Here is a 23,944-nt window from a genome sequence, read left to right as displayed (position 1 = left end):
TCCTTTGATAAAGGTAATGTTGATCCCAATGAGAAAGGAATGAAGCAAAACAGTTTTCACTCCCAGAGCATCTGTGATAACACATTAGCCTTATGCACCCTTTAGAATTCATCCTTAGAGACCTGTGAGTGTGGAAAAATATGTTTTTTGTCTACAGCTCCTGCAACTGGTGGTCTGCTTTGTGCAGAGCTTGAAGGAGCAAAGGGAGAGGGGGAGGGATAATAGGGGATAGACAAGTAGATATCTAGAGGGTGAACAGAAGATGTTTTTAACAAATGACTGATTTATTGTACCTGTGCTTTTATAATTTCTCACAGATAATTGTAATAATCATCTCTATCTTTATTTGTAGAACCATTTAGATGTTGGAAGAATGCATTCTTTCAACTTTCTCAAGAGCTACAAGAGCTTCTGTTTCAAGAGCTACAAGAGCTTCTGTATACATGACAGCTTGGCATTATGACCTATGTATGCCCTATCATTTCTTGCCCAGGCACCAGGTTGCTTTTGCAAAGGCATGTGTATCTGTAGATTTAAGGGCTTAGGGGAACCAATCTGACTGTAAACAAGTTATGAGAGTTGCACTGATATATTTTTGCTACCATCTTTTGCTAGCAATGCACAGATTTGACCAAATTATATTTACAAATCAATGTTTTCAAATGACCAAGATTCCTATAAAATACACAGTATTAAAAAAATAACTTTCTGTGTCAAAAATATTATTTTTATATTATGGTTTTGGAGATTAGAGAATTACAGCATTCTACTGGCTGAGGAGATCCTTTACCAGTAAGTGTGCCCAGTTATTTCTAGCATGACTGATTGATTAATTGATTGATTTATGGATTTTTCAAGACTGGGTTTCTTTGTGTAGCCCTGGCTGTCATGGTACTAGCTCTATAGAACAAGCTGTCCTCAAACTCACAAAGGGCGGCCTGCCTCTGCCTCCCAAGTTCTGGGATTAAAGGCGAGCACCATCCGGTTCTAATATGATTTATCATAATAAACATGTCCCTTCTAATCAGCACAGCACCCTCGTCTTCTGTATCAACCTAGCCTGTTCAGAGAGCTTGCAGTTTGTGCTCGTCCATCTATGCTAGAGCAGCCATAAACATGGATGTGCTAGTGTCTCTATGGTAGGATATGGGATGCTCTGGGTATGTGCCCAAGGGCAGCATAGTTGCATCATACGGAAGTACAAACCAATGCAGCCATTATGGAAATCAGTGTGGAGGTTCCTCAAGAAATTAAAAGTTAAAAATAGATGCTGACATCTTTTGAGCTGCTACTTGGATTTTTTTTCTGTCTGGGTGCTATTTAAAGCATAACCAATCGCTTCAGGATTGCTGTGTAATCTGTCTGGAAGCACGTCTTCCCTCCTTTTTGTTGATTCTAAGCAAGGATTAAAGCGTTATTTTTCCATGTGAGTTATTTGTGGCTGTGGTATTTGTGGCTGTGTTGCCTGGCATAGAATAGAACATCCTCTGTTCTTTGTATATGTCCATAATACTTGTCTTAATAAAAGCTGCCAGGTCTGCCCACTCCTGGTTGGTTTTGAACCCTGCTTATCATCTGCGTGGGACAGGTGTCTTGACAGTGGTTCCTCAGCCTCCTCCTTAATTATGTTCTCACATAATTTCTCACTTCCTAACAAAAATGGGAGGTAGAGGTAAAAGAGTATTTGAAAAGTTACATTGTGAAAAAGCTAGAATTAAAGTTGTTAAAGTATTATTTATATGTGTGTGTTTTATCTTGTATACACACATGTACTTGTGTTTGTGTGTATGCTCACACATTGGGTTCCTGTGTAGAGGGGAGAGATTGAAGTCTGAATAGTTTCCTCTATTATTTCCTTGCCTTGCCTTTTTTTTTTTTTTTTTTTTTTTTTTTTTTTTTTTTTCTTCCTTTGAGGCAGGATCTCTCACTAAACCTGGAGCTTACAATTTCCACTAAATTGTCGGGCCAACTCTTTGTCCACAATCCACCTGTCTCTGTCTCTAAGTGTTGGAATTATAGGCGTATGTTGCCAAACCTGGCTTATTTATGTGGGTACTGAGGATGCAAGCTCAGTTCTTCATGAGTTCACTTAACCCACTGAACCGCTGCCTGAGCCCCTAGAGTGACATCACTCTTTGTCACTCATTTGCTGAAGAACTGAAAGAGGAACAAAATTATTCAGTAGAGTCCTGTGTGTTTTGAATGAGAATGGTTCCCATAATCATGTATTTATGTTTGGTTCCAAGGTGGTAGAACTATTTGGGAAGGATTGGAGGTGTGCTCTTGTTGGAGGTGGTATGCCAGCTGGGGGCTTACTATTTGATTAATTTATTCTGTTTTTTTGGGGGGGGGCTTGTGGCAAGGCAGTACATCAATAAGCAGGTAGCCTATGGTAGAGGGAATGCCTCACCTTATGGAAACTAGGAAATAAAAAGGATAGATCTTATTAAACTAGCAAAATCCCTCACCACATATTAAATATCTGTCCCCATGTCCACAGATAAGTGTAGTCCTCACCCTTCATCAAGGAAACTTCTGTTTGCCACAGACAGAGACCATTAGAGAAAACCACAACCAATCAATATGCACAGTCGTGGAGCCCACCCAGTCCCAGTGGATTAATTTACAATACAACTCCCATAGCTTAGGCTCAGGGAACATTGTAGAAGAAGGAGCAGAAAGATGTTAAGAGCCAAAGGACCAGGGAGTTTGCTGTGAGATTGTGTCTCCTAGTGATGTCAGACACTACACCCATAACATCTCACCAACATAACTGCCTAAACATGAGCTGAACAAGCACAACATCAATAGATATCCCAAAGTGGATGGGAGAAAGACATGAGCCTCAACCCAACACAAAGAATACAGGCAACTAAGGAAACTGAGAGCAGGATTCTTGACTAGGGAAGAAAGCACCAACTGGCCACCCACTACCAAGTAGTCAGCCCTGAAAGCAAACATACCAGCAATGGTATACAGATTGAGCAGGTTATAATTAGGAATAATGAAAAAAGAGGCCATGAATTCAAAAGAGGGCTAGGAAGGATTTAGGAGAGAGTTTGGAGGAAGGAAAGGGAAGGGGTAGATGATGTAATTATATTGCATTATCAAAACCGGAAGAAACATTTTTAAAAGACTGGAGGATGTTGGTTCAAATACTTCCAGAGCATATTCCCCAATGACAATGACACCTCCAACTAGATTCCACCTCAAAAGTTCTGTCCCCTGTCAAAACTGGGTAGGCTAGAGATAAAGCCTGGAGTCATGGGCCTTTGTACAAACCTCATCAAGTCATAGCAGCCGGCGTAACTCAGTATGACACATTGCCAGGAAGAATGTACCCTCCCCCCAACCTGGACTGGTGCATGGAAGCGGTCAGGACAGTCAAGCTTACCCAAATAGTAATCTCTGACATCTTCAATCACCTGCTACACTAACCTGATTCAATTTACACAACTGCTTCACATTTCCCAAAAGAGAGAGAATCTTGCCTGCAATGCTTGTGTGTTCTTTGTCTTGCACAGTGTCCCACTCATGATTCTGTCTTGGGTTACTGGGAAAAATAAGTAAATACATTCTATGATATATACCAAATTAAATCACACACACACCTTTACCTGTGTACTGGAGGAAAGTCCCAACATACTCGAGGAATATGTTTGAATCTGTAAGTTCTTATTTTTATAGTTTTATAAATGTTGTTGTTAAGGCCTAAAATCAATGTTACTTACTAAAATTAATATTATTAATTATTTAAAATTTTATTTTCCCAACTCTAAACTGCTAATTACCGACATTCACATTCATTTTTGCAAATCTATATGAATTTTTGCTGGATGATTTTCTCCCTGCATAATGAGGATTTCACTGGTTATTCCTTCTGTCCCTCCTATTACCAAGGATAATTAAGATTTGACATTTTTGGAAGCGAATAAGAGAAACTTAATGTCTGATATTGAGGAAGTTCTTTATAAACCACTCTGTTCTAATTGCTTCATTTATGTAAACATTCCATCACAGATTAGCTTCAAAGAAAGGACCTTGAGCAGCTTTTAATAGCTAGCTATCATGATATAATGAATAATAAGGTTTCCACGGTAAGAGAATTTAAGGATGTCTCACCCATCGGATAGTATAAAAAATAATTATTTAAATCTTTGTGCTATGGATTTTTAGAATATGAAACCAATTATATTTTTCACATTAAATCCCCATTCACTGTAATTGTTTCTCATCCTAGCAGTGTGAATATTTTGGGCTGCATAATTCTTTCTTCCTGGGGGCCTGCCGTAGTCATTGAGAGATGTCTAGCATTCTCCCTGGCCTCTACCTCCTTGTTGCCTGAAGCACCAACTGAGTTGTAACAATTCACATTGCCCCTAGATAGCTTTAGACATCTGTAGCCATCCACAGCCTTTGACGGCTATGTGTCAAAGGAGAAAAAAACTAAAACAAAACAAGAACACTTTTAAGAGCTACTGTGAGAATTCCTATTAAAATCTTTATCTCTGATGTGTTCTCAGAAACCATATCCTAATGTGGTAAACACTGTCATTCAAAACAAATAATTAGGTGTATTGTCCCCTTGTATTTTACTGTTTTAGTTAGCATCTAAGTTTCATTATGTTTTCACATTTGTGTATTAATTGTGCTTTGCTCACATTTGCCTTCCTACTGGCTCTTGTCCTTCCCACCCCTGAAACCCTCTTTCCTTCCCCAAATGTCTTCCTTCTGCTTTTGTGTTAAATGTACTCTTTTGTTCATTTATTTCTGTATTTGAGAGAAAACGTGCCATATTTGTCTTGCTGAGTCTTATTTTATTTTGCTAATGGGCTGATCTTGTCATCCACAAATTACACAATCCATTCTTCATAGCTGAAGACAGCTCCATGGTGAATTTACACTACGCTTTCTCTATCCACTCCCAAATAGAACAGCTCCCCGAGAAAAGATCACCCAACCCACTATATTAATAGTTGATAGACAGTTGTTTCCATATCTTGGCTGTTGTGAACAGTATCACTGTAGACGGGATGTGCAGGTGTCACTGTGGTATGCCACCTTAGATTCCTTTGGTATAACACCAAGAAGTAATGTAGTTGGATTGTATCAGGTAGTTTTATTTTCAGATTTTTGAGGAATCCAAGAATACTGATTCCTATGACTGACTAACTTACATTATCACCAGCAGTGTTTATTGTTGTTGTTTATTCTGTATGGTAGATTCTGATTTGACCCTCACTGAAAATGTGATAAAACAGCAATGGAAAGCCTTTTTCAAATGTGCAAGCATTTGAGGCTGGTCTGTGGGCGGCTTTATCTTGCCATCAGTTTTTGTAGAAACTAAATTATATTTACAAGACATAAGTGCACCTGCTTCATATCTTGTCGAGAAATTTTTATTATAGCTACAACATGTTTATGACAGACATCCAGGGGTTTTGGAAGCTCCTAGAATGTCCATCAGGATTGTCCACCATCTTCTCTTCAGCCCCACATGAACTCTTCCTATGATAAGGACCACCAGGACTTTCCAGGAAAGGGTGGTCTCATGACTAAGGCACAGGGTAACTCAGGGACACTGGGAGGTATGCTGGCCCAGCCCTGGCATCCCAGTGTCCCTGAGTTCTTCTGTGGTGAGGCTGATTTAGGACAGGGCACAAAGGCACACACCAGACAATTTCCCCCTCCACCTTGAATGGAGTATGAAAGACCAGAGACGGGCAATATGGCAGTGTAAAGGGGTGGTCTTTCTCTGAATAGAGCAGACTACAGAAGATGGTAATATTTTCCCTAAAATAAATGACCACCTCACAATAAGTGAGTGAGTGTTTGGGTTGTCTTACAGATCGTGGAGAACAGAGAATGTTGCAAAGGATCTACTATCATCCCACACTAACTGCTCAGGTTCATTTATCCTTAATTAGAGTTCTTTGCAGCCTGGTGTACAAACAGATTGAGAGTCGTCTATGCAAAGGGGACATCTTGAAAAAAAAAAAAAGCAATGCATCAAAACGAGCTTGGTTACTGAATACAGCACTTTTCTCTTTCTAACTCTGACTTACTGAAAACTAAGAGACAGTCTTAAAATTTTAGCCATGTTGGAGTACATTTATCTCAGTTTCAAGGTGCCTGACATATCTTGGCATGTAATTTTGCTTTCACGAAGTATGAGTTATAGCTCTTCCATCTAGAGTGTCTAGAGTCCCAATGAACTATTAATTAGGATGTGAGTAGTCAGTCAAAACTAGAGCTTCTTTTATGCCCTGAAAACTGATGCCAGAGCTAGAGACATGGCCCAGTGGGTAAATGCTTTTACCAGGCATGCAAGTATAAGGATCTGAGTTTGAATCCCCCAAAGCCACATGAAAGCCAGATGCACAGTGTAAACATAGAGAGGTGGGAAATGGAAATGAGAACCACGGGAAGCTTGCAGGAAAGCCACCCTGTCATATGCTATGGAAAACCAACCCACAAAGAGATTCTGTCTCAGACTAGATGGAAGGCAAGGACCATCACCAGGAGTTGTCTTCAGACCTCCAAATGCACAGACCTCCAATATTCACACACACTAATGTACACCCCCCCACACACACACATAGAGGCAGGGGTGAAGCTACACAACAGAGATAGCATGAAATGATTTGTGAGGGACACGTTCTATTCCCCCTGAAATTATGTGTTGCAATGAAATCATTTAAAACCTGTTCAGACATTGTTGCATTGTAAAAGTGATCTAGCTTCTCAAAAAGCTCAAAAAGGAATTTTGAGTGTACTGCGGTACGGAACCAGTCAGTTCTCTCTGCCTACCACATGCATGTTTCTTGTTTGAAGATTTGGTTGCTGCCCACGTGTGTGCTGATGTTAATCAGAATACCTTCGCGATTGTCCCACTAGAAATTTTAGGTAGTCACGGTATTTGTGGCCTAGAGAAAAGGAAAGAAGGCTTTACACAAAGAACTTACTGCTGACTCTTATCAAGAAATGCTGTGTGGGTCTGGGGGATGCTGTTCAGTGCTGTAGTGCTTGCAAGGCGTGCACGAGGCCCTGGGATGGATCCCTGGCACTAGAAAAGCAAGCAAGGATGAACAGGAGAGAGGGAAATAAAGACAGATACTATGGCCCATTATGATACACATGAAGATATGCATATAACACATGTGATTGTATATGTTAATGTACACCACAAATGCTTATAGCAAAAAAGTCATGAAATGAACTTAATGATTTTCCTGATTACTTGAATTGTGATTAAATATTTTCATTTCTGCCAAATTTTCCAAGATGCTATATAGATTGCTAAATTGATTTCACAGCTCATAGACTGAATTCACTAATGGAGTAGTCGCCCATATCCACTAGTGCATGACTACAGCATCATTGTCAGCGGGGCCAGATACTTAAAACGGTGCCATATTTTAACCTCGAAGTTAACACGAAGAATTATACACTCTGTGGTTCATTTGGTCAGGCCAATTTGCTGCGAAATGACCTTTCCTTAAATTGCATTTGCTGAAGGCATGACTAATAGTCCTTTATTGTATTAAAGGCTCAACAGAAATCAGTTGTTAGATGGGTGGACATGTTTTACTCTTTGACACTACATTGTTTGAAATGTCAATAGCAATTTACCTTGTGGAACCATAAAGGAAAGAATACACATACTTTTAGGCTAGATCTCTAGGTGCCGGCCCTACACACTGGCCATAATGTTTCACATCTTTGTGTGTGTGTATATGTGTGTGTGTACATATATGTGTGTGTGCATATATGTGTGTGTACATATACACATGTGTATATGTATATGTAGTGATACGAAAATAAATCCTTTGTGTCTGGCTTTGAGAGAAATGTTTCAGCAAAGCCCTTGCTATGTTTGCGTTGATCAATAGAGGCTTAGAAATTGTTTTGAGACTGTTCGAACCTTGAAAACATGTTCTTTCTCTGAAGAGTCTGCACTTGGTGCTACGTGAGAAGTTGCAGCTCCTTCCTTGGATCTAAGACAGTCCTGCCAGACCTGGCTAAACACTCCTGGCTAGCCATAATCAAAAGAGACCGAAATTTGTGTGGGTTGTCTGTTCTCACAGGCTACAAGAGCAGGATAATTTTGTTAGCTGGAACCTTTCCCAGCCTCATTTAACCTTGTATATGTTTGACTAAAGTAACTGGGTGAGCTAGCTGCATGCCAGTCTTTTCCACGTAAGCTGAATCCCTCTGCTCCTTTAGAAAATGAAGGCTTAGCATCTAGGTGACCTTCTCTCTCTACTGCAACATCTATACATATATATGATAGATGTGTGTATTTGGTTCTTTGAGGCAGGGTTTCTCTGTGTAGCCTTGGCTGTGCTGGAACTTGCTCTGTAGACCAGGCTGGCCTCAAACTCAGAGAGATCTACCTGCCTCTGCCTCTGCCTCTGCCTCTGCCTCTGCCTCTGCCTCTGCCTCTGCCTCTGCCTCTGCCTCTGCCTCTGCCTCTGCCTCTGCCTCTGCCTCTGCCTCTGCCTCTGCCTCTGCCTCTGCCTCTGCCTCCAGAGTGCTGGGATTAAAGGCATGCGCCACCACCACCCAGCCTAAAACAATATATTTAAGATAATAATTTAAAGCAAATATAAGTAATATTTTCTGAGTCAATTGTTGCAAAATTTGGGGTCAAGACTTTTTTGAAGTTATGATGAAATCTATAATTCGCCTGCCAGACTAGACCAAATTTTAATTGAGTAGACTCTTCCTTGAGAGCCTTTCTCCTGAGGAGTTCATCCACTACTCAGTCATACCATCTCTTCAAGTCAGCCTGCGGCTCTTATTACTACCCTTTCTAGGGGCGTGGAAGAATTCTCCCCAGTGATTCCTGGCCCACTACTCCTGCCCCATGACAAACTCCTGTCCCATCCTTTAGTGAACAAATCTATAGAAGGTTCCGGGGCCCTGGGCTACTTTGTCCCAATTAGGAAACTTTGGTGGGCAAATTGGAGAAAGGTATCTGTCCCCTCCAGGTAATTCTGCCCCTACAGGGAGCGTGTGTGGTACATGCAGCACAGTTAGTCACTGCCTGAGCACAGAGTGGCTCAGGCAAGACTCCTGGTGGCTCACCATCGGTTACGAGACCTCAATTCAGTTTGAAGCACCCATGTGGGTGGCTTACAACCACCTATATGTAACTCCTGTTCCAGAAGATCTGACACTGTCTTCTGGTCTCCATGGGCATGAGCACACATATGCACATGCACACAAATAAATAAATATAGTACAATCTTTTCTATTTAAGTCAGAGGAATGCGCAAAAGATCCTATTTGGTACATATATGGCGCACACCCTTATGCTTGTACTCATTCAGCTGTCCTGTCTCCTGGATAGAGGTTAGAACCAGTCTAGGAGGTGACTTTGTCAGTATGACTGCCAGTATATCACCCCATCAGGCTGCAAGACCCCCTGCTGTGGGGTAGCAGCAAGGGACTAAAGATGGTGGGCAGCCCCCAGAGATGTTTACAGGTTCCCCACAGTCATGGGATGGGACACATCACAGTGCTTCTCTTTGCTTTAATGAATCAATTGAGATACTTATTTAAAAAGCATCAGAATGTTGTAACTTTTAATAGCTATCATGTAGACTGTCCAACACTGAGTGAGCGCAAGCCCCATCTAAATACCAAGGGACGCTGTGAGCCACATAAATGGGGTACCACTGCCACCTTCTGCCCACGTAGCTTAATTGCAATTTCAAGTTTGGGTAAGGCAGTAATGTGCCTGTATTCGTGATGGACATTTATACAGTGATAGAGAATGCACGCTGCTTGCTATGCCAGGGGAGGGAGAATGTGTTGCTAGAGTCGGCTTCGAATTTGCCCTTCCCACCTCACATTAGCTGTCCCAGGGCCCAGTCTCATGCGTTCTCTGCACTTCTTGGCAGGATTGGGGGCGCCATTCCGACCGTGTTCTCCTACTTTGCCGAAGTCCTAGCCCGGGAGAAGCGGGGTGAGCACCTCAGTTGGCTCTGCATGTTCTGGATGATTGGCGGAATCTACGCTTCGGCCATGGCCTGGGCCATCATCCCACACTACGGTAAGGGGCAGGCCGTGTTTCAGCTTCCCTCTCCATCTGCTTCCTCTCTGTCCTGAGCTCTGGCTTGGGGACAGAACTGTCCTCATCAGGCGTCTGCCATGCATAATGCTCTGGAGGAGTTCCTCTCCATGGAAAGGTCTGTATAACGTAAGACTGTGTCAAATGGTCCTTTGGGTGGATGGATAAAAGACAAGAGTCCTCCCATACCACTCTTATACAGTGCTGCTGGTCACTTCAGCCACCACTGTCCCCATAGGTGGGGTTCCATCAGTCTAACTCATCTCTGACACTGTCTCTCTAGGTTCAGAGTCAGGTCCCGAAGGTTGAGGACACAATCCTGCATGACCTCCACTTTCATTTCCAATGCTTCAAATGCCAGCTGCAGGTCCAGGCCTCCTGATTGACCAGCTAGAAATCTGGCCTTTCCCCAGCGCCCCCTCCCCGTGTCCCATTGCTTTCTATAGTGGCCCACAGATCTCAGGGAAATGCCTACCTTGAATTTCCCAGTTTATTTGCAAGACCTTTACAGAGATACAGGCAAGCTGTCAGATGAAGACATATGGGGAGGGTGAAGAGCCCCCGTACCTTCTCCAGGTTCACCCTTCTTAATGCTCTCCATGAGTTCTGCAGCAGGAAGTTCTCAAATCTCATAGTTCACAGGCCTGGTCAATTACTGACCCAGTCTTTAGCCAGGAGACAGGGTGCATAATTGTGGTATGTCTTTCTGGCTGCTCTGTGCAGGAACCCAAATTTAGATTCCAGTTGATTCTGAGCCAAAGGTGTCTTCCTGTGGCTAGTTCCTCCATGAGAATTGTCTTCTGCTACCTTCCTAGGATGTAGAGATGTCTCCTTTATCTGGGACTTAAGGACCTCAGCCACCCTCAGAACCTTAGGTTGTAGGGCAGTGTTGAGCCTGGGCCCTTCTCAGTACAGATTAACAAGACTCTTGAGAATTAGTGTGTGGGAACAAGAGTACGCAAAAGAAAACACAAACCTTTTGCAAGGTGCAGCCTTACTATCCATGGCTCTCAAAGCTATAGCTGGTCCACCCACATGCAGCCTTTGTGGTAATTAAAGTCAGGTACTTGTGGCTAGTGAGATAGATGATGGTTCGTTGGCTAGGCATATAGCTTTTGCAGAGGACCTGAGCTCAGTTCCCAGCACCCACATCAAACCGATCACAGCTGTCCAGAACCCCAGCCCCCTGGGTCCCCAACACCTCTGGCCTCTATGGGCACTGTGGCACTCACATGCACATACCCTCACCACAAACAAACACATGCAAGTAACTAAAAGTAATAAAAATAATTCATTAGAAAGTAAGACACCTTCTAGGTCGCCCAAATTTTAGCTCCATTCATCATTTTTGCACAGGTTCCAGGGAGATAGCTCTCTTGCTCTCTCTCGCTCACTCTCTCTCTCTCTCTCTCTTGCTCTCTCTCTCTCTCTCTCTTCATGCTCCTCTTTCTTTCCTTGCCTTCCCTCCCACTTGCTCCCACTTAACTCTCTCTAAGCCAGCTTTTGCCTTTGTCACATCCTCTCATGACACCTCGAGTCCTTGGCTATAGCCAAACCTCTCTGGAGCCCCTTGGCTCCTTGGGTTGATGGCAGATCCCTTCCTGGCCCTCCCTTCCCATCACATCACTCAGAGTCACATCTGCTGGCCTCACAGATGAGGCCATATATTAGCTTCTGCAAGCTGCTCATATGATTGCTTTTCTTTTGCTTTCCATGCTAAGGATTCTGCTTTTCTGACCACCCCACCACCACCACCACCCTTACACTTCCCTGTCTTGCAACTGTGCATGTCCTGAGAACTTTTTGGGTGGCCAGCCATCAGTGGCTAATCCACAGCAATGAGCGCGTGTAAGCTCTTTCATTTAGTACCAAAAAGAGCAAACTACTTCATCTGTAACTAATCCATCTATTAAAATCAATCCATGGCTAACTAATCTGTCTCTAGCTGGAATGGTAGATGGTCACAAATCACAAAGCTACTTGTAAAAAGTGAGAATGTAACTAAATGAAATGTCTGGGACTGACTCTAATTTTGATGTGTGTAGAACCTTGAGAAGTAATAGTAAATCAGTCACACAGTATTAAAATTTCAGGACGATATTTTCTTGAAGTCTTTACATGGCCATAAGTGTAGAACCAACAACAAATTATCCCAATCAGTCATGTCTGCAGATTAGTAGCAGCAGGAAGATCCTTGTAAAACACATTTGCTGGACTCACTGTTGTGCTGTTGGATCTGAAGAGTTTTGTTTGCTTTTTAAAAGTTAAAATTCAAGAGCTCCTCTGCTGAAGTATCTGACGGTGAGGCTGCTGTCACATGAGTGGGCTCTTTCAGGTGCCTTCAAAGATCCCTTAGTCAGGTGCTTAAGAACTGTGCACCTCGTCCTATGGAAAGTACACGTTTTTGTAAATATTTTCAGTAAGTTCTCCACTTCCCACAATCAAATCAGATCCTCTAGGCTGAGAACTCAGTGCTTTTATTTTTATTCTTTCTAGCATAGAGTAAGTATGGCCAATAAATACAAACTATATATAGATAATGTTCACAACCTAACTTTGTGTACACACAAGATGGCTCAGCCAGTAAAAGCTCTTGTCATGACCTGAGTTAGACACATGGAAACTCACATGGTGGACTGCACAAAGCTGTTCTCTGACCACACCAAGGTATACACACACACACACACACACACACACACACACACACACACACGTGCACGCATGCCATAAAATAAATGCACAGATACTTTTAAAGGAAATAGATCATTAAATGTTTAGGGGAAAGCTTTGTATTTTCACTGGAAATTCTGCTTTGTATGAATGATCCAGAAACCCACAGAAGCAGGAGCAGGTCATTTGCTCCTCCTCCAATACTTCGTCCTCTCTCACTGATGAGAACTTTGAGGACCATTTGTGTAGGGCGCTGTATGGAGGCATTTCAAAGCACAGTGCATGAACTTAGGTATTGATTGTCTCAAACCAACAACAAAGTTTGGTCTGGAGGGAAAGTGTGGATAATCTGCATCCACATGGCAGATGTGCTTCGGATAATGAGTGCACACATTTGGTTGGCTCATGTACACAAAGCTGTCTTGACTGCCCTGATTCAGGATGCTTCCTTCCTGCCTACAGGGCACCCATCAGTAGGGAGCCTGAGCCTGATGTCACTGAGATGCACTGGCTCCACACAAGCCTCCAAGGCAAAGCAGATCATAAGTTTGGACCAAGGGCTCTGAAAGGATTCTTGAGTAGTTAGATCCACCACTGGGATGGGGTTTGATGGCTTCATGGCCTGGTGAGTTAAGACATGAGCTGCTAATGCTGGGAGCTAATGCTAGATAATGGGATCGGCCTAGTTTTTGTACCAACATCAGATAATGATGCCACTTTCCCTCACATTATCAGTCTTTGGAAAAGTTGAAGCTTTATCCAGAGCCTGGCAGTTGCTAATATCTGAAGGTCTCCACCATAAATTCACTCACCTATAATCCTAGCACTAAGCAGGGCTGAGACAAAAGGATTGCCATAAGTTCAAATCCCTCTGAGCATCATAGCACATTTGAGCACACTTGGGCTACACAATGAAGCCCTGCCTTAGTCTCCATCTACTCCCTATCCCCATCCCCATCCCCTGCCCCTCCCCACCCCACCCCACCCCACCTCCTGCCAGCTAACTAGGTCCTCAGGCATATTCCTTACTCACCCCCTTCACTCAGGAGCTACCGGGCTGTCTAACTGGCTCCCAGGGGTGGGGGAGGAGACAGTAAAGCCAGGGGGCATGCCCTGGCCTCAAACATTAGGTGCTAACACCTGCAACTAGGTGTGGAACATGGCTAACCTGGGTACACACCATCAAACCCAGGCTTCTGATCCCAGTGGAAACTGGCTACCAGCACATAAAGGAACAGGCCAGGTTTTTCTCTCTTTCAGAAGTTATTATTGCCAAAGTTGTATATATCTGCAGAGTACAATATTTATGTTGATATTATTCATAATGATCATAGCATGCCTCTCTTTCTACTATATGAATTCTGAGAATCAAACTCCAGAGTCCACAGCAAGCAGCTTTACCCACTCAGCAGCCCCAGGGTGAGTCTCTGTCAGCACTTGTAAATCACACAGTGACAAATGGAAACTTGTAGGTGGCTTTGTTATGCTGATATAATGTTCTTGGATGTAAACCCAGAAGAGGCTGGCACCTGTGTGCACTTGGTTTTCCATTCTTGGGACATACTTTAAAGATATTACATTTGTTTATTCATTTATTTATTGTTGTATGTGTGTGCATGTGCACGTATGTGTAATGTAGCACATGTGTAGAGCACAGGTGATAACTTAACAGGAGTCCTTTCTCTATTTGCACCATGTGGGTCATGGAGATGGAAATCGGGTCAACAGGCTTAGTGGCAAACATCTTTACCAACTGAGCCAGCACCAAGCCTCTCGAGGCATCTTCACACTGTCGTCTGTGGTAGTTCTACATGCACATTCCTAACAGCGATGCTCAAGAGCTTCCCTTTTCCCTCCACTCTCAGAGCCATTGGTTGTCTGTTTTAGGACAGCTGTTCTGACTGAGGTGATGGTCTCCCACTGAATGTGGGTGGAAACAAGCAGTATTTTCAGAAGCAGACACAGCTCAGATGGAAAAGTCCTCCCCACATTCCACTCCTTCTCCCTCTGCACACTCTCCGGTAATGAGAACACATCAGCATTTAATGGAAACGCAATTACCTTCAGCGGAAAATGGGAGCAGGGGCTGACTCATCACCCTGGTCCTCCCATCTGAAGCTTTCAGTGAGGCCCTTGACGCGGGGGCTGCTACTTCTCTACAGTGCTGTCTGCTCCATTACACTCCCTGTTATTCTGCTTGGATGTGCATCAGATGATGTGTTCTCCTCTGCTGGGTACATCCCAGCGAGTAACAAGGATGCTCAATCAAGGGAGGGGATTTTAAGCATAAGGAGCCTTGGACCTAAAAGCTCACTCACACTGTACTCAGCACCCAAAAGCCCCTTAGGCTGTGTCTGGCTCACCCTTTACTGTGAACATCACAGAACCAAACAGCACATCTGTACAGCCCAAGCCCATCCTACACACACACACACACATCCTTCAGTCACAGAAAGATGGTAGCCTGGAATATACACATCTTCCCAGTGTTGTCCAAATTACACTGTGCTTGGATGTGTTCAATGCATCTCTCTCTTACTGAGGAGAAAGGAAGAGAAGACCACACTGTTTAGGGGAGGAATGAGGAGGCATCCCGTGGATCAGAGAAGAAAGGAATTGTGACAAGTAATGCCAGTCCCTATGCTACTCTGGTACTCCTGGCCACTGCCAGCCATCATTCCAGTAAGGAGTCAACCTGGTAACCATGGCAACCCCCAGTAGATATCCAGTCCTCAAAATCAGCAAACACTTCAAGGCCTGTTGGTAGAAGTCTGTAATCCTGGCTATTTGGATGCTGAGGCATGAGGATTGCAAGTTCTAGACTTCCCCAAGCTACAGAGTGACTTCAAAGCTAGCCTGAGCAAGTTAATGAAAGCTTGTCTCAAAATTATATAGGTAAAAAGGGGCTCAGGATACAGTGCAGAGGTAGTGCTCCTACCCTCTATGAGCAAAGCCCCTGGGTCCATCCTTAGCACCACAGGAAAAACAACCCAAATGGCAATGACATTGGCTGTGGAATTCTCTTCCTACCTTAGATGCCCCAAATGTCTATGCTTAGTGTGAGCACAGAAATACAGGGAAAGGTCAAGAATGAGCCAAAGCATGTGACTCTGCCCGAAGGATGAAGATGGGGTGAGGGAGCTAACAGTAAGACAAAGGAAGAGAATCCAGAGAGTATAACATTGAAGAATCCCAGTGGCCTGGAACCCAAGGAAGCCTCATCCTCCACTCATACTTATAGGATGATTTCATTTTCAGTGGACACATAAAATACAAGGGTGTAAATTACAGCAATTTTTCTGCTTTGATGCAGACACGCAGAACTGTGTGTCCCTGTGCTACCACCACTGCTATAGCTTTGTGACAAGGGTGTCATCCTTCCCTCAGACAGTCAGTTGAAGTCTACAGACCTCTTTCCGGTATAGTGCTTTTGTATGCAAAAGTAGAATTATACATGAAGCAATTATTGCCAAATATAGTTAGTAAAATATATGAACATCTGGCAAAAGGCGACAGGGATGATCACTACCATAAAGTTTAAACAGGTATGAAGACATAAGCTAAAAATCACCTGGTATTTCCTTTAGAACTCAAATAAGCCACTGGACCTTGGATCCAAATTCCTACATTTTGTTTCCTCACATTAGTTGAAATTAGAATTGACTAGATATAAAGAAAAGCCAACTAGTAGGAGCCATAAACAAACTTGTTTTCTATTGCGTAAGATTGTCTGCCGGCAATCCAGAGTCAATGTCATAGCTCAATAGTCGTCACCAAAGACTCCAGTTTCTCCTAAGTGTCCCACCATTCTTAGCATAGTTTTGCTAGTCAATGACTATTATGGGCAATTAGAAACAGGCAGTATGTAAAAGGATATTATATACCTGTGCCCTGTCAAAAACTGGCCTCACCTAGCTGCAAGAGAGTCTTAGAAATATACTCTCCAAGCATCAAAGATAGTACAGTGAGTGTGAGGAGACAGTGAACCATCTCTGCTATACTGTTTGTTTCATCCTTCCTCTGTGAAATCATAGATGTTCCTGCATTTTATAATCTAATATGAAAACTTGTCCTTCTGGATTGACCAGTGTGGAGTTGCAACCAACCAGAATAGAACTGGAATATACAGGAAGGCTACTGGGTGCCTAGTAGATTGCCAGTAAGACTGGAGGACCAGGCTCAGAAAACAGCAAGAGCCAAGAGGATCTTTTCCTAAATGGCCAGCATGATCTATCAGAAAACTCAAAAGTTTCCAACTGAGGCCAAAAGAAAAGGCAGTTTAAAAAGAAGTATCACAAATTCTGCAACCTTAGCAAGCACCCATTGCCAAAAACGGCCTTCTTATTGGCTTAATTTTTCTTTGTTAAGTCATGGGGACTTACTCACTGTGCAAGACACAATCCTATCGCGGTTAAATAAGGATCAGGATAAACAAATAGGCCGAATAGATGTTTATTCAGGGAGAAATAACTTACAACCTAGATGAACACCAGGAAACTCAACCCAATCCTCTCCTGTCCGAGTCACACCAGAAAGAGAGCGCCTTTCCTGGCCCCCTCCGACCTCCTACCACAGGTCACTCCGCCATGGCTCCACCCCCAATGGGCGTGGTCAGTGCCACAGAACTATCTCACTACAATTCCCCTTTTAGTCTAAAGAAAAGATTTAGGCTTAATACAAAACTATATACAAAACGGTGAATAACAAGTGTGCTCTAAGTAAAGGAAAATCGAGAACAAAATGACCTACATATCTAGTCCTAGGGTGAGGGCAATATGGAGTTTACAATAGAGTTGTCCTAAGCTGGAAAACGTAAGTCTAGCACCTAATATATCTAACTAGGAAGAGAGAATAATAGTTGTGATAGTTTAATCTTCAACCTCATCCAGACCTGAGAAGGAAATTAACAATACTAGAGTAGACAGGAAATGCGGATGGATACCTTCCAAAATGTGCAGCAAGGACAGAAACAGCAAGCCACCTGAACAGTCACCCTAGGTCTCACAGCCACGTTGGTACACCCAGATTTGGCTAAGGCCAAGAGAACTTGACAGACCACAACAACAGCAGGGAGGTAGAATGGCTGTCTTACCCTGACTTGGCAAGGTCAAGCAGTCTTCTATATTTGTCTCCTGCAAGCACATAGGACTGCATGTCCAAATCAGTGGTCAAGGTGGGGGCAATTCTTTGCCCAACAGGCCATTAGCTGAGGCGAGATTGAACTCCAGCAGGAGCAACAACAGTGTCCAACATATTTTCGGGAAAGTGCACAGTGCTATCAGGAGCAACAGTGTCTCATGTCAATGGAGTACTAATATTAAAACATTTAAATGCCATGTTCTGCATGTCTATGAAGTGATTGAAGATTAAGCATCTATATCTGACTAATCTCATAGGTACAGGAAATGTGAGTGAAGATAATCTGTAATACTCGGGAACTTAGCTAAAAAGACTGATAAAAACTTCCCTGAGTAAAGCAGGAACAAATACTTAAACAGAAACATATATACATAATGGCATCTCCCATCATCTCCTCTTTTCTGTCTAAAATAAAAAGAAGGGTTTTAACCTTAGCATAGCAAAATATATAACACAACAGTTATCAAATAAGAATCACAGGTAACACTATTTAGTCCATTAACATTTATCAATATTTAAGAAACTATTCCATCATCTATTCCATCTTTGTGAGTCTAAAGTCCTACATGTAACTTATCTTTAATCCTGACTAAGGAAAACTATAACCATAACTATCTGTCTTCAACTCCTTCAAAGACCACAGAAGGATAATATATAAGCTCTAGAAATGACAGAGACAACTCACTGCCTGGTCACCTGAAGTTCTTTTGTAATCTTCCATCTTCAGCCCATAGGCCATAGTGTGTCTGGCAGACTCTTCAGCAAATCAGGAAACTTTAAACTGTCTTCTTTTATTGGCAGCTTGTCAGTCATTTTTCTCTGTGTCCTATAGATTGTCTGGCAGACTCTTTCATGAAGCAGGACTGTTGTAGCAATGTCCATCTTGAATCAGCAGTCACTTTTCTGTGGGTCCTGTATGTCCAGTTTATACAGCATAAAGTCAAACAGTCCAGACAAGAGCAGTATCTTGTCCAAATGGCTAGTCTTGCCACATTGGAGGCAAACTCCATAACGAGTTTTTTTAATGTCCATCTTCCTTTCTGGTGCAGGTGGTATTGCCAAGAGCAATTATGTCTCACTGTCAAGAAAAACCCTAAACCATTTTAAATGCCATATTCTGTATGGCATTTGAAAGATTTGAAGCATTCCTATCTATCTCAAATACATCTCTGCATATCTAGAAAACCTAACTCACCTAGCTATAAGTTTTGACTATTATAGGTAACTATCTAAAATCTGTACTAAATTATACATTGCATTTTTAAATGAGCTATATAAACACAATACATAAGCAAGAAGAGAAATATACATATAACAACATTGACCTTAAATTGTATCAATAAATGAAAATCCATTCCAAAACAAAGTAATCATATCAATACCATAATTCCCTTTTTACCTTTAAAAATAATTGGCTGTGATCATTACCCATTTATAACCAAGTCCATTTAAATGAAACCAAACATTTATAAACAATATTTGGAATTTGGGCGTCGTTCTTTCCAAACTACTTCCTGCTGATAGGGGGCGCTGTCATGGGGGATTCTAAGAAGACACAGAAATTCTGGCTGTAGTCTGCAAGGCTGCTTTGTTCAGCTGTTTTAAATGTAGGATCACCTGGTCCTCTGTTTCAGAGGGTCTGGCTTGATCAAACCACATAAGTCTGGAAGGAATCCACAGCTTTTTATTTTCTGTGGAAACAAAAATAGAAATCCTTTTCCCCAGTAACTTGTCCTTGAACTTAAATGTTTGAGTCAAAGCATTTTTAAAAAATATAAATTGAATTAATGCAGCAGCATTTCCTTTATCAGTTGTTGTTATTTTTTCAGCAGTCAAACAATGCAGAGACAACACAATAGCATACAATAACCAGATTCTCTCTGAGCTTTTCATCTTTACGTGGCTTTATTATTACTCTGTTTATTTTACTTTTATTTTTTATTTTTTGAGACAGGGTTTCTCTGTGTAACTCTTATCTGTCCTGGAATTCATCCTGCATACCAGATTTAGTTTGAAATCACAAGAGATCTGCTTGCCTCTGTCTCCCAATTACTGGGATTAAAGGTGTGTGCCGCCATACCCAGTTTCTCTTTGTCTATTTAAAACCATTTTATTTTTTTCTCCCAAGCCTATGTATTTTTTAAAACACACTGTAAACTTTTAGCGCCTTTTTCTTAATGTGAATCTGTCTTTACTGTAAATCTTTTTATAGCCACGAGTCTTTTATCAGGTAAACAACAACATTGCTAAAATGAAAGTCATAGTTGTTCCTGCCTGGTTTACCAAAGATGGCGGCGGCTATTTTACCGCCAGCATTGAGAGCTGTGTTCACTGCCTTGGTCTGCGCTGCCATCCAGCCCCATGCTGCCGGCTTGGAGATGTGGTCCCTGCCATTGCCAGCTCTCGTACACACCAATGAATTGTTAGCAGAGTTATTTAAAAGCCGTGCGGTTTTTTTTGCCACTTATGCTGAGTCAGGAGCCGCACAAATATCTGCTTGTCTCTCGCAAAGCAGAGTTCAACCGAGAAAAATGCTGCTACCAAGAACCTTGTTTTTCTGTGTTCTTTTGTTTCTAAAACCCCTTTTTTTAAGCTTCTGTTAAATTTTAAGTGGAAGTTCTTATTAGCCATGTTGGGCGCCATTTGTAAGGAGTACGGTTTTTTCCGCCCGCCGCCGAGTCTTGTCCCGCCGCCGCGCCAGCCCCAAATAATACACAGACTCTGCTGTTGGCCCGGTTACTTGTTTCTTATCGGCTAGCTCTGCCTTAATTATTAACCTATTTCTGCTGATCTATGTATTTCTCTTACCAGGGAGCCGGCGGCATACTGCTTTCTCCAGACTCTCCATCTTGACTCCTACTTACTACTTCCTATTTCCTCCTTGTCTCCTAGTCCCTCCTATCTTTCTTTCCTATAGGCCAACAGTGCTTTATTATTAACCAGTATGAGAAACATATATACAGAATGACATCTCCCATCACAATCCTCTTAGATACTACTTGCTTTATAATATAATTATTACCAGAGGATTTCATTATGGATAAATTCTCCTGCATCTTCCTTCAGACAAGATGCTTCATACATCCTGACATGTGTCAGAAGGAACTGGGTACTATTTGAAGGGTGGGTATCATTTGCATAAACAAGAACTTTATGTGTTGGTTTTAGAGTAGATAGTAGGCTCTCTAGATTCCCAGCCAATTGTCCCTCTGTAGCATTTCAGAGTGTATCAGACTTACCTGGTCCTCAGATCATAGGTGACTAGACAACTAAGTCTTCTTCAAAGTAAATTTGAACCTGAACCCAACCAGTAGACTAGATCCCCCAAGAATCTTGGAGAACTAGATCTCCAATAAGGAAAAAAAAAGTAGTCACTTGCTTCTACTGTGCATATTCTGATGTTGGGTTTTGCCTTAAGAACAAGTACTTGATTTTATAGCGTTGGTTTGTTTTGATAAATTAACAGCAATCCCAAGTGCTGGGATCACATGAGGGAGATTTTACGTCGATAAGATATTCTAGTGTCTTGCTTTCTGACGTGGTTATATAAATCTACACATGATATAATGATACAGGCCTGACAAGTAGTTCCATGGCATTTGTGGTATTGTGCATATTTAAAGTAATCTATCAGGATTTTTTTTAAGTACTTAAGGAGATGTGTGTGGGTCAGGTGCAAAAGGTATGTCATCTTTATTCAAGGAATTTGAGCATCCACAGAGTTTGGTGTCCACATGGTCCTGAAAACCACCCTCTACAGATACAAAGGGATGGCTGAACATCCTGCTAGATTCCTGTCTGAGCTATCTTACTCAAGTCATGTAAGTTTAGCAACCGCGGAAATTTGGATGAAGGTTATGTGTGATTTCCCTGTGCTACTTTCATAACTTTATGTGAATCTACAATTGTTTCAAATAGAAGAAAAAAATGAGTACTACCCTTCTCACATATATTATTAAATCAATCTAGATTAAACCATAGTTTTTCATATATTATCTTATTCTAATGATCTTGGGTAGAAAGGAAATAAAGTCTTTGCCTTTTTGTTTTAAGAGACAGTGTATGGCATAGAAATGTTTCCCAAAGTAACACAGACGATGGAAGATTAGAAACAATATTTTGATCCTCATTTCTTCAAAAATGATACCCCAGATGGAAGAAAAGCTTTCTCAAAAGATGACACAGAGGGTGTGTGGAATCATTGTACCTGCAGTATATCTATCTGGCTGATGGCATCTGTCTCCTGGTTCAAGCAATGCTGTCATAGACCCATGCAAAGCTTTCATTTTGCATAAGAAAATCTAGATATTTTCAGGATTCTTTGTTATTTTAAATATTATCATATTAAAAATTCATAAGAAACACAAAGGCTTTTGAATCACACATTTCACAGCCTAGAGTGTGGGAAATCCTCACGTGACCTGGTATTTCTTTCAAAAACATCATGGATCTTTCTGGTCCCTTCATGCACAGCATGAGAATGAAGAAATGCTTTCTCCTTCCTTTAGAACTCTGACCCCACCCCCCACATTGTTCTCCTTATTATGCAAAGAAATCCAGCTTTAGCCAGCTTCTGACTGCAGGTTACAAGTCCATTCTTTATTAGCCTGCTCAGCCTCAGATTTTTCTTGTTGGGGTTGGGGAAGGATACTGACTGGAAGGCTTATACAAAAAAAAAATTCTCTCAAGTTATGAAGGCTGGAAGTCCAAGGCAGGGTTCCAGGGGGGGGCTGGTTCTATGAAAGCTTTCATTCTGGCTTCCAGACAGGCACCTTCCTGCTGCACCTTCACACGGCAAGAGTAGGCAAGATCTGGCTCTTTCTTCATTTTCTTACAAAACCACAGCCACCCTTAGGACCTCAGTAAGCCTTAAGAGCCTTATCTTCAGATATAGACATATAGCAATACAGCATTCAAACTATGAATTTTGGAAAACACAATTCAATCCATAACACCATTGATTGTATCTTAGCAAAAAAGGAAAGAAAGAAGGGAGGGAGTAAAGGAGGAAAGAGATAGAAAAAGAGGGTTTGGGAAAAGCCCCCCAGCCATTAGAGAACAGCATTACCCTTTGAAAGCACTGAGAAATAATCATTTTTTAATAATTTTTTATTGTTTGACACAAACCACTAAGCCTAACTTGATAATCCTCTCTCTCTGGTCGCGCCTTAATTGTGTGGTCTGTAAGAACTTCCTGTGTGTATTTCCATATTTTGAAGAATGTGAGGTTGGGTTAGCGTTCTCTGAGAACTGTTCTGAAAATACCCTTGCTAGGTTGAGTTTACTGTTAACATAATTAGGTCCTTCACCCAAGGCTTACAGGGAGCATCCTTATCAAGTCCTGGTAACTAACTGCTTTGCTGCTAGTGTACTTCCACCTGCAGGAAAGGAAGAACCAACCCATCCCAAAATGCCCCTTTTGTGTGTGGTCATCATTCTTCAGGCTCTCCTGAATGTGGCTGAGCTGTCTTGGGAAGCAGAGTTTTTAAGAAGAGCAGAGAATTCTTCCTTTGTATCTTACAGCACAAGTTGCTGAACTTGGATATCATTTTTCTTCCATATGTATGGTGAGATTCTCAGAAATTCTAATTATCTTTTAACTATTCCACATTGTTAAGGTAAAAAGTTGTAGAGTTACCCTTCTCTGACAGTCAGGGACACATAATATATTCTTCCATTTTTACAACTTAAGCCAAGCCTAATTTTTTTTTCACATAACTTAGGAGGCATTGGTGCTAAGTGAGTTACTTACTCTTACCATCTGATTTGGTGATTACATTGTGTGAAGCTGTCTGTCAAAACCAAAGTACCTGGGTTTTGTCCTGGGTTGCTTTTAGAGGGTGTCAAGATAATCCAAGGATATCTTAGCAAATGCGTCGTTTGACACACATGCACTCGGAGTGTTCTTATGTGACTGACTGCCTGAGATGCACAGTTAGCTACACAGAACAGTCTTACTAGAAGAAATCTTTAAAGGGGACAGCATTTAAGGTTAAAAGCTGGCAGGGGACCTAATTGTTCCAGTTAGGAAGATACTTCTTTCTGGTCTCTTCTGAA

At 41.9% G+C, this 23,944-nt stretch overlaps 1 protein-coding gene across 1 annotated transcript in view; it reads left to right on the top strand.

Annotated features, from left to right (window-relative positions):
- Positions 1-23,944, top strand: part of Sv2c (synaptic vesicle glycoprotein 2C) — a 155,499-nt gene that overhangs the window by 71,520 nt on the left and 60,035 nt on the right. The window contains exon 4 of the mRNA XM_051183008.1: positions 9,909-10,060. Coding sequence (XP_051038965.1) covers positions 9,909-10,060 — 152 coding nt within the window. The remainder of the gene's footprint in view (positions 1-9,908; positions 10,061-23,944) is intronic.

This window comes from Phodopus roborovskii, unplaced genomic scaffold (assembly GCF_943737965.1).
Source record: "Phodopus roborovskii unplaced genomic scaffold, PHOROB, whole genome shotgun sequence".
NCBI lineage: Eukaryota > Metazoa > Chordata > Mammalia > Rodentia > Cricetidae > Phodopus > Phodopus roborovskii.
The sequence above is the reverse complement of the archived record's forward strand: the minus strand, read 5'-3'. Positions and strand labels throughout refer to the sequence as shown.